At 39.6% G+C, this 12,144-nt stretch overlaps 1 protein-coding gene across 6 annotated transcripts in view; it reads left to right on the top strand.

Annotated features, from left to right (window-relative positions):
• RC3H2 (ring finger and CCCH-type domains 2) overlaps positions 1–12,144 on the top strand; it is a 56,004-nt gene that overhangs the window by 28,471 nt on the left and 15,389 nt on the right. For 5 of the 6 annotated variants that reach the window (XM_008006348.3, XM_008006349.3, XM_008006346.3 and 2 more), the window contains one exon: positions 8,157–8,465. The exons of the other annotated variant lie outside the window; for it this stretch is intronic. In XM_008006348.3, the coding sequence (XP_008004539.3) occupies positions 8,157–8,465 (309 nt within the window). The remainder of the gene's footprint in view (positions 1–8,156; positions 8,466–12,144) is intronic. 6 annotated transcript variants of the gene reach the window in all.

The following is a 12,144-nucleotide window of genomic DNA, read 5'->3' as shown; positions in this document are numbered from 1 at the left end:
ACTTCTGCTGGCCAGTGTATCAGCTTTTTTTTTTTTTTTTGAGATGGAATCTTGCTCTGTCACCCAGGGGAGTGCAGTGGCATGATCTTGGCTCACTGCAACCTCTGCCTCCCCTGTTGAAGCGATACTTCTGTCTCGGCCTCCTGAGTAGCTGGAACCACAGGTGCCCACCACCACGCCTGGCCAGTTTTTGTATTTTTAGTAGAGACGGGGTTTCAGCATGTTGGCCAGGTGGGTCTCAAACTCCTGACCTCAAGTGATCTGCCTGCCGTGGCCTCCCAAAGTGTGAGGATTACAGGCGTAAGCCACTGCGCCCGGCCCTGTCTTATCAACTCTTAGTGGACATATTCATTTTGTTTTTGGATACTTTAAACAAACTGAGCTAATTTTCTCCTCCCATATCTCCTCCTCCTGCCTTCCATTGTACTCACCTCATGTACCCTGTTTAGCCATCCAGCCTGTTATATATGCTATGTTATAATAATCATCTTTGTCAGCTGTCCTTCCTTCAGCTTTTTCTGCTTAATCAGTCAAAAAATTCTGCCAATTCATCTTCCTATATATTTCTCAATTTTTTCTTTTTCCTTCCTTTCTTGTGATCCAAGCTGTCATCCCCTTTTCTCGATCTCTTGTTGCCTTCTAACTAGTCTTAAATGTCTTGCTGTCCACCCCTTCTCCCATTATTTCCCTTAAAACAGAAATATTTTAAAAGCACAGATTTACTCATAACCACCCTTCTTCACCTAAGCCTTTGATAGGCTCTCATTGTCCTATAGATTAAGATATAAAATCAGTGTTATGGCCTCTAAGACCCTGCATCACCTAATCTGTGCCTGCCTTTCTGATCTCATTATACAACACTAATTGTACTCAAGCCACACTGACCTTGTCTCAGTTCATGGTATGCACTGTGCTCTTTCCCACCTCAGGTCTTTTACATAATGCTGTTACTCCCAGCCTTGCCTTTGAGACCTTTCCTTTGTTCAGCTCATCCTTCAGTTTTTCAGGGTAATTGCCCCAACACTTCATACTAACCAGCTTCCTCTTTCTCACACTATCACATAAAATTAATTAATGGCCTGCTTTAGAGCTTGACAAACTTCTTTATGAAGTCCAGATAGCAAACATTTTTGGCTTTGTGGGCCACAGAATCTGTTACAACCATTCAGCAGTGCCATTGTAGCAAAAAACAGCCGCAGACAATGCATAAATTGGGCATGGCTGTAAACTTTATTTATAAAAATACTTTACAGAAACTATGGCCCATGATCTGTTTATTAAATGTTTGTCTACCTTCCATAGGTGTAACCCCCATGGTGTATGTTGTCTCCATATTGTTGTCTCCTTTCCTCAGTGGCTAGCATGGGCACTGTACATAATGAGCTCTATAAGCAGCAGCAGTGTGATAGAAGATAAGTGTGTGTGCAGTGAAAAGAGCAGAAACATGCTTCTCTTCTCAGTTTTTTTTCCCTACTTGAAGAGCCTAGAGAGAGGATACAGGAGTCCTAAGGAAAAAAGATGCTGTTTGCACCCAGTCGAACTAGTTCTATATACAGAATTTCACATCAAGATAATTTGGGAGACTCTAGGAAATATGTTCAGCTTGTCCATACCTGAAATAGAACTTTTTAGCTAAAAGGGGAGCTTTTGAGAATACTTTGCTGGGGAGCAGTTACACTAAAAAAGTCAGAGAAGAAACTGTGGTTTCATTGCCATTCCACCCTCAATTAGTGCCCATGCTGAAAATCCATTTTCTTCTCTCTCATACCTTCAAACAGACTTCACATTCTTCATCTGCAGTACCTAGTTCAGAACTTTATTATCTTTTGCCAGACTTATAATAGTAGTAGTAAAAATAATAATAGCCAAGCTGGGTGTGGTGGCTCACACTTGTTTTCCCAGCACTTTGGGAGGCAAAGGCAGCTGGATACCTTGAGTCGAGGAGTTTGAGTCCAGCCTGGGCAACACAGTGAGACCTTGCCTCTACAAAAAAATAAACAAAATTGGCTGAGCATAGTGGCATACGCCTGTCATCTTAAGCTACTCAGGAGGCTGAGGTGGGAGGATCGCTTGAACCTGGGAGGTCAAGAATGCCATGAATTGAGATTATACCACTGTATTCCAACCCAGGCAACAGAGCAAGACTCTGTCTCAAAAATATAAATAAATAAAAATAATAAAAGAATAAATGTATAAAATATCACTCATTCAAAAATAATAATAGCAAAATTATTGGTCACATTTTTAGTGTTTCACATGGTAATCCAGTTTGTTTTACTGCTTCCATGACTTTTTATCCAGTATCTTCCTATGTTTCAACCTGTCTTTTCCACTTCCACTATTTTCTTTTTAAAATATGTGTGTCTTCTTTAAATTCTTAATTAGTTCTTCAGTATATCACAGAATCTCATCCTGATTTTATACTCTAACCCTACTCTGCCATTTGTATACTTGGTTTTTAAGGTATATTCAATCAATCACTGTTGATTACTATATATAAATTTTTTTCACTCTTCTTTTCACTTGTCTATATTGTTTACTCCATATTGTATTATTTTCTCTCTCTTTTATCTGGAGAGCTATTTCTAATCATACTCAGATATTACCTTCCCTCAGACTTCCCTAGGCAGCGTTAATTGCATCCTTCACCGTGCTGCCACAGCACTGCATACATAGTAGTTTTAAAATTATGGTATGATTAGCTGGGTATGGTGGCACACACCTGTAATCCCAGCTACTCGGGAGACTGAGGCAGGAGAATGGCTTGAACCTGGGAGGCAGAGGTTGCAGTGAGCCGAGATCGCACCATTGCACTCCGGTGTGGATGACAGAGCAAGATTCAGTCTCAAATAAATAAATAAATAAATAAATAAATTTATAATTGTTTATTTACATGTGTGTTTCCACTAGACTTCATTTATCTCATGGGTTATTAATCTCTTTTTTTTTTTTTTTTTTTTTTTTTGGAGACGGGACCTCATTTTATAGTGCAGTGGTATGATCTTGGCTCACTGCAACCTCTGCCTCCTGGTCTCAGGTGATTGTCCCACCTCAACCTCTCGAGTAGCTGGGACCACAGACACAGGCCACCATGTCTAGCTAAATTTTTTTTGTATTTTTTGTAGAGATGGGGATTCACCATATTGCCCAGGCTGGTCTCGAACTCCTGAGCTCAAACTGTCTGCCCACCTTAGCCTCCCAAAGTGCTAGGATTACAGGCATGAGCCATGGCGCCTGGCAAGGGTTATTCATCTTTATATTTCCTGCATCTAGAAAATACCTGATACATAAACTCAGTATCTTTATGTGGAGGAGCAAATAATATACAGTTCTTATTTCCAGCCAGCTTCACACACTCTATTGCTGTTTAAACAAACAGGGATAATACAAAGGATTAGAGAAGTAGGTGATGTGACTGTCCTTTCAGTTTAAAAAATACATGTTGCTACCCCACTCTGAGCTTTTCGAGGATAGGCTGTTTGTCTTGGTTCACATAACACCAGAAACTCAGCAAATGTTTGTTCAACTTAAATAAATTAATTTTATCTGTATTTTCTTTCTCTATTATACACCCCTCTAATGAAACAAAATGTGCATGCCCAATAATCCCTTTTTAGAATATGTATTTATTATATGTAAACATAAAATATGTAGAATAAATATTATGTAAATATGTGGATATGTTTTAGAACTAGAATGTTGGGGTTATGATCTTAAGAACTGCTACATTCTGAAGAGTGTCAAAAGCGAGGGATCAACCAACTCAACAAATAGTGACCAGGAGTGGTGGCTCATGCCTGTAATCCCAGCACTTCGGGAGGCCAAAGCTGGTGGATCACTTGAGGTCAGAAGTTTGAGACCAGCCTGGCCAGCATGGGGGAAACCCTGTCTCTACTAAAAATACAAAAATTAGCCAGGCATGGTGGTGCATGCCTGTAATCCAAGCTACTGGGAAGGCTGAGGCATGAGAATCATGTGAACCTGGGAGGTAGAGGTTGCAGTGAGCCGAGATTGCACCACTGTACTCCAACTGGGTGACAGAGGGAGACTTTGTCTCAAAAAAAAAAAAGTCATAAAAGATTATTATATACTAGGTACTATTCAAGATGTTTCTAATGGAAAAAGGAATAGTAAACATGTAAATAAGCAATTTTGGCCATGGCAAACAATTTGGATTTTATTCTGGTTGCAATAGGAAGTCATTTTAGAGTTTTTAAAAAATGGAATGAGATTTTTATTTTGTCTTAGACATATCACTGGTGTCTGCACGGATGGAGACAAGGTAAACTTCCATAGTGGTCCACAGGTGGTAGTTTGCTAGCTCGGGTAGGACTATAGCAATGGAAATGATGAAAAGTAGTCATACTTAGAATATATTTTGGAAGTAGAGCTGACAACGTGGACCAATTGAATGTGGACTATAAAGAAAAGAGGGGAACCAAGGATGACCCCAAGGTATGGAGCCTGCATAACTGAGTGGTCTCTTTTACTGAAATGGGAAATGCATCAGGGCAGAAAATCAGTGATTCTCTTGGCCATATGAAGTTTGGAGCTTATTCTATATTCATGCAACAAATAATAATTGGGGGCTGGGTGAGGTGGCTCACGCCTGTAATTCCAACACTTTGAAAGGCTGAGGCAAGACGATCACTTGAGCTCAGGAGTTTGTGACCAGCCTGGGCAACATAGCAAGACCTTGTCTCTACTACCAAAAAAAAAAATTGTCTGGGCATGCCCTGCCTTTAAAATAATAATAATTGGGCACTTAGGATGTTATGAGGCAGTGTATTATGTGCTAAAGATAGATGGAAAAAAGGCAAAATTCTTGTCCTCCAGGGGCTTACATTGTAGTAAGAAGACAGACATGAAATAAATAAATATAGCATCTCTTGTAATGACAGGCAGTATGAAAAAAAACACACAAAGGAGAAAAAGAATGATTGAGAAAGGGGAGATCTCTTAGATAGGATAGTCTAGGAAAGACTCTTAGAAGAGTCTTTGAACATTTGAACGGATAGTCGAAGAAGGTGTCCAAGAGAAAAAAAGATAATTACCTAAGTGAAGTCTTAGAGGGAGGCAGATGGACTTGAGACCTAGGCCACAGGTGGTGAGACTGGCTTTAGTCAGGAACAGGAACTCATTGCCCCTTATTTTTAAGAGGAATGTGGCTACAGGTGCAGGAAGGTTACTGAAATTAGTAGTGGAAAGATAAGTAATTCTCCTCTGCTTTCATCTGTTTTCGTGGTTAAGTGGGAGACAGTATCATCTAGCTGTAGGAGGGGTGGTTGAAAGTTGAGGGGAAAAGGCTGTTGGAGATGGGAAAATGAACTTAGTAAAGAAGGGTATTAATGAATTGCTTATTTGTAATTTTGAAGGGATTGTGATTGCACGATTTTTCTCCAACATTTAGCTGCTTGGGAGCAGGCACAAAATAAGTAAAGAATTGGATTGAGCTTTTACCAAGTGAGTTGTACAGAGGGAGTATGGATCAAGGGAGTTAAAAATTATTTACAAGGGAGGAGTTAATGTGGATTCTAAGATGGGTAAGAAGGGATTTAAAAAGAATAGGGTGAGTTAGGCATGGTGGTGCACATCTGTAGTCCCAGCTACTCTGGAGTCAGAGCTGGGAGGATCACTTGAATGTAGGATTTAAGGCAGTCTAGGCAACATAGTGAGACCCTGTCTCTAAAAAGACAGCCTGTAGCTGCCCCAATACTAAGAATCCAATGTATATCACTAGTTGTCACTTACTTTACCTCACTCACTTGGTTAAGATTTTATTTCTCCTGACTCTCTTTTGAGAGGTTCATAGTCAAAACTTTATTTTTTGCTTTCTAGAGCAACCTTGTGGATTATCTCTTGTTTTTTTTTTTTTTTTTTTTTTTTTGAGACAGAGTCTTGCTCTGTTGACCAGGCTGGAGTGCAGTGGCACGATCTTGGCTCACTGCAACCTCTGTCTCCCAGGCTCAAGCAATTCTTCTGCCTCAGCCTCCCGAGTAGCTGGGATTACAGGCGTGTGCCACCATGTCTGGCTAATTTTTGTATTTTTAGTAGAGACAGGGTTTCACCATGTTGGCCAGGCTGGTCTCGAACTCCTGACCTCAGGTAATCCACTCTCCTCAGCCTCCCAAAGTGCTGGGATTACAGGTGTGAGCCACCATGCCCGACCAAGCTTTGTTTTTTGAAGATGGAAAGCAAGGAGACACGATATTTTGTATAAAAACTCTGAGGAAAAGAATAATGAGAGTAGGTTTCAGAGAGCATGTGAAGGAAGGTATAGGGATCTTTGGGCCCCTCCAGGCCACCAGATTGCCTTCCTAAAATATAGGTCTGCTCATGCCCTTCCTTCTTGAAAGAAGTAATTATTGCTTTTCCTCTTATCTGTAAGATGATTTTGGCCGGACACGGTGGCTCATGCCTGTATCCCAGCACTTTGGGAGGCCAAAGTGGGCGGATCACTTGAGGTCAGGAGTTCGAGAACAGCTTGGCCAACATGATGAAACCCCGCCTCTACTAAAAATACAAAAATTAGCCAGGTGTGGTGGTAGGCACGCGCCTGTAATGACAGCTACTCCGGAGGCTGAGGCAGGAGAATTGCTTGAACCCAGGAAGCGGAGGTTGCAGTGAGCTGAGATCACGCCATTGTACTCCAGCCTGGGTGACAAGAGCTAAACTCTGTCTCAGAAAAAAAAAAAAAAGGTTGTGTAAACTGGCTATCACCTTTTTTATGTTCTGTTACTTCACTTTTAGCCAGTCTAATCTAGAAGCACTTGTCTCTTATTGAGCATCATGTTCCTCTGCCAATGTTTACATGTCAAAGAGAAGGAGAAGAGAAGGATTGAATAATGAAGCTGTTTATAGATACCAGAGGACTAAAAGGGAAACTATTGTGAAGGCATTGCTTATTACTAACACTGTTCATATTTAATTGCCATATGTTTATATATAATATTAATAACAGATTACTTTAGGCATATATAATTATGATCCCAAATATGTATAGCCTTCTTTCTGTTCATGAACTTAATTTTTCACCACTTTAAAAATATTGGAGGGGCAGGGCATGGTGGCTCACACCTGTAATCCCAGCACTTTGGGAGGCGGAAGTGGGCAGATCACCTGAGGTCAGGATTTCGAGACCAGCCTGGCCAAAATGGCAAAATCCCATCTCTACTAAAAATACAAAAGTTAACCAGGCATAGTGGCAGGCGCCTGTAATCCCAGCTACTTGGGAGGCTGAGGCAGGAGAATCGCTTGAACCCAGGAGGCGGAGGTTGCAGTGAGCCGAGATCACACCATTGCACTCTAACCTGGGTGACAAGAGTGGAACTTCATCTCGAAAATAAAAAAATAAAAAAATATATACATATACACACACACACACACACACACACCCGTATATATTAGGGAGCATTGTTAAGGATTATATTATAATGAAATTTTGGTATATAAGTGGAAACACATTTTCTTAAATGAAATCCATAATCAAATTGCCAGTCCTTTTGTGTATTAGAATATTATATCCAATGATCACCTTAAACTCAAAACTTAGTATCAGAAAAATCACTAATAGAAATGTTTTTAACTTTAGGTATAAACTAATCTGAAAAATGTAATAAAGAATTTCTATTTTTGTGTAATGTTTAAGAATGAGTTTTTAAAATTATTTTTTAAAATTATATAATCCTTTTACAGTTTGGTAACAACAGAGAATGGCTTCAGCTCTTGCATACCTTTTCTCTTTACTCTATGTTCTCAGCCAAGTTCGTTGCCAGTTCCCGTCATTTTTACATAACATACCTTATATTCTAGTTACACAAAATTTTCAAATGATCTCTTTCCACTCCCTCAAAAGGTTCTTTTTAATACATTCTTAGACAAAGTGGCATGAGGGGGAAAAAAAGATTACATGTATACTCGGCTTGCTATATTAATTACATGTATATTATATACATATGTGAATGGCATATATATTTTCATGTGGCATCTGTTGCAGTAGAATTTGATACAGACTGTATTTGATTATTTAGCTGAAGAAACTTGTTGTCAAAACTGTTTCCTCCTTTTTCAATCTTTTCCCATTGCCCATTGCCATTTTTTTTCTTGAGTAAGATTTAGTGAAATATTCACCAATCTGTTGATTGTTTTTGAAACAGGTATCGATTAAGGAACAAAAAGATCAATGCCACTGTAAGAACGTTTCCTCTTCTAAATAAAGTTGGTGTAAACAACACTGTCACAACCACAGCCGGAAATGTCATTTCTGTCATAGGAAGTACTGAAACAACAGGGAAAATTGTTCCAAGTACAAACGGAATTTCAAATGCAGAAAACAGTGTTTCCCAGCTAATCTCACGTAGTACTGACAGTACCTTAAGAGCTCTGGAGACCGTGAAGAAAGTGGGAAAAGTTGGCACTAATGGTCAGAATGCTGCTGGGCCCTCTGCAGATTCTGTAACTGAAAAGTAGGTATTAGGTAAAAATGATTGCTAGAAATTCTTTTTCCTTTTTAGAAATGCCTGAGTGTTTTTACTTCTCCTGATGAATACCAGTTAATCAGAATTTTTACACAGAATATTTCGTGATGTAGAAGAAATACTAAATACTAAAAAATTTGAGTTCTACTTTGGCTCTGCAACTGAATAGCCCTGTGAACTTGGAAAGTGACTTTAACTGAATTTTGTTTTCCTCAACTCTCCCAAAGAGACTGGACCAGAATTTTTTTTTCACACCTTATTTTCTTGAACTGTAGTGTTGATTCCATAAAGATGCTAGTAAAGAACTAAACAGAAACCTAAGCAGGTAAAATGCTGAGCCTCTAGCTCTGTTTCAGTCAGAGCACTTTCACTTTATACTCTGTAATGAAGTGTAGCACTTACGAGGGGACTCTTGGCCGGGCGGGGTGGCTCACGCCTGTAATCCCAGCACTTTGGGAGGCTGAGGTGTGTGGATCATGAGGTCAGGAGATCGAGACCATCCTGACTAACACAGTGAAACACTGTCTCTATTAAAAGCACAAAAAAAATTGGCCAGACATGGTGGTGGGCACCTGTAGTCCCAGCTACTCAGGAGGCTGAGGCAGGAGAATGGTGTGAACCCGGGAGGCAGAGCTTGCAGTGAGCCAAGATCACACCGCTGCACTCCAGCCTGGGTGACAGAGTGGGACTCCATCTCAAAAAAAAAAAAAGGGGGGGACTCTTTGAAACCACACTCTCGGGGCTCAAGTTCTGACTCATGGTTTCCCAGCTGTTTGATCTTAGGCCAGCTACTTAATCTGTCTACCTTAGTTTACTCATTCATAAAACTAGAATTATAATGGTGTCAACTTCCTATATTGGTTGCGAGGATTAAGTGAATTAATTCTTCAGTATGCCTCGAACAATGCCTGCCATATAGTAAGCGCTCAGTAAATATTTGCTTTGTTATTATTGTCACTGTTAATTGCTATTGAGTGTCAGCATAAGATTTCATTTGTCAAAAGGTTTTGGTGCCTTTAGAAAAAAGTTTTTAAATTTTCAGATGATCTGAAAAGTTATTTCCAACTCTAAAATCTTGAGTAAGATTTAGTAAAATATCAATTATGTTGATGTTCAGATTTTGTTGCCTATAAATAGTCTGTCAGTGTCTGTTATATGCCTGCTAGGAAAAAAGCATTGTGCTAGGCACATAGCAATCAATGATGGATAGATAAGCAGTAACATTTGCTACTTCTGCAGTCAGCACATGATGGGAGAAATTGTTTATTAAGGGACTTTTACAGACTGGGCGTGGTGGCTCAGGCCTGTAATCCCAACACTTTGGGAGGCCTTGGTGGGCAGATCACCTGAGATTGGGAGTTCAAGACCAGCCTGACCAACATGGAGAAACTCCTTCTCTACTAAAAATACAAAATTAGCCGGGCGTGGTGGCGCACGCCTGTAATCCCAGCTACCTGGGAAGGCTGAGGCAGGAGAATGGCTTGAACCTGGGAGGCGGAGGTTGCAGTGAGCCGAGATCACACCATTGTGCTCCAGCCTGGGCAACAAGAGCAAAACTCCGTCTCAAAAAAAAAAAAGAAAAAAAAGGACTTTTACAATCTTCCCTGGGCAAGATTTTAGAAAAGATATATTCGAGGACATTGTCTAGTTAACAAATGTTATTTATGCACTCAATCTTGGAGCTCTGTTTTTGGCACATGAAACATAAGATACCTTTGCTTTTAAGTGATTTATGATATAGTTGTGGATTTATGTAATATTAGCGTTTACACATATGAAACAATACTGAAGCTGGATTAAAGGGCAGGAAAATGTTATATTGCTGGGAGAAATATGGGGAATTACAGAAAAAAGAACAACATAACATGGATTAAATCTGTCTGTAATTATGGAATATTGAGGAGACCAGCTTTTTAGATCTGAAGGCTTATGTTAGGGACTGATATAAAATAAGATTAGATAGGTTGGTGCCAGATTATGGAGACCTTATGTATACATGTTTAGGAAATAAGCTTTTGAAGAGTTTTGGCAAGGTAATGTTGTAAAACTGTTTTCTATCCATACAATGGAATATTATTCAGCCATAAAAAGGGAATGAAGTACTATTATGTGCTACGATATGGATGAACCTTTAAAACATTGTGCTAAATGAAAGAAGCCGGATACAAAAGGTCACATATTTATATGGCTCCATTTATGTTAAATGTCAAGAATAGACAAATTCGTAGAGATAGGAAGTAGATTAATGGTTTCTAGGGGTTTAGGGCTAGGATAGGAATGGGGAGTGAATGCTAATGTGTATAGGTTTCTCTTGGGGATGATGAAAATGTTTCAGAATTAGATAGTGGTGATAATTGGACAACCTTGTGAATATACTAAAAATTACTAAATTGAACATCCTAAAAGAATGAACTATATCTCAGTTTTTTAACAAAATAGACTAGGGTAAAAACTTTTTTTTTTTTTGAGATGCAGTCGCTCTGTCACCCAGGTGGAGTGCAATGGTGCAATCTCGGCTCACTGCAACCTCCACCTGCTGGGTTCAAGCGATTCTTCTGCCTCAGCATCCCAAGTAGCTGGGATTACAGGCACCCGCCACCATGCCCAGCTAATTTTTGTATTTTTAGTAGAGACTGGGTTTCGCCATGTTGGCCGGACTGGTCTAGAACTCATGACCGCAAGTGATCCGCCCCCCTTGGCCTCCCAAAAGGCTGGGATTACAGGCATGAGCCATTGCACCCAGCTGGTAAAGACTTTCCGAAAATAAATCTAAATTTCTTTTGGAACACAATTGTTCCAGTTGTTATTGGAACACAGGAAAAATAATAATTCTATGAGAGGTATTGTGGATGGCTTCTTAGAGGTGAAGTGATGATACCTGAGCTATATCCAAAAGTAAGGGCCTTGTGAATGAAGACGGCAGCACAGGCAAAATCAATAAGATATGAGAGAAGCTGCCATATTGGAGAGCCTAGAATCCTGAAAGTCATCTAGGCTAGTGATCTAATTCTCACTAGGATGTGACTGAAGATTAGCTTTTCCCATAAGTTCCAATTTTTGAGATAGCTTGCATGATTTCATGAGGCGATAAATGTTGACCTTATCATGGATCTTGTTGCCTTTTTGTTTATCAACAAAAGTCTATGAGTTTACCATTTCAAAGTACTAATCCAAATTTTAGGTATATAACATTTTGACGTGGAGCAACCAGATAATCTGTGTAAAGCATAGTGCCTGGAATAGACTGAAATAACCACTTGATAAATATTAATTATTATTGTTTCAAGGAAATCCTAATCATTTTCCTTGTTGTCTCTATTTTACTTGTGTAAAGAATAAGCACAGCCCTAAAATATCTTTATACTCTAAACCCTTACATTTGTACCTACTATTATTACCCACAGTTCCTTAGTTATTTTTTACATTTTAATACACAGTTACACATAGAAGTAAACATCTCCTAGACTAATCTGTGATAAACTTAAAGGCAGCCCATGTACCTTTTTCTTTATACCCTACCTTTTTTTTTTTTTTTGAGAAGGAGTCTTGCTCTGTTGCCCACGCTGGAGTGCAGTGGCGCAATCTCCACTCACTGCAAGCTCCACTTCCCGGGTTCACACCATTATCCTGCCTCAGCCTCCCCTGTAGCTGGGACTACAGGCGCCCG

This window comes from Chlorocebus sabaeus, chromosome 12 (genome assembly GCF_047675955.1).
Source record: "Chlorocebus sabaeus isolate Y175 chromosome 12, mChlSab1.0.hap1, whole genome shotgun sequence".
NCBI lineage: Eukaryota > Metazoa > Chordata > Mammalia > Primates > Cercopithecidae > Chlorocebus > Chlorocebus sabaeus.
The sequence above is the reverse complement of the archived record's forward strand: the minus strand, read 5'-3'. Positions and strand labels throughout refer to the sequence as shown.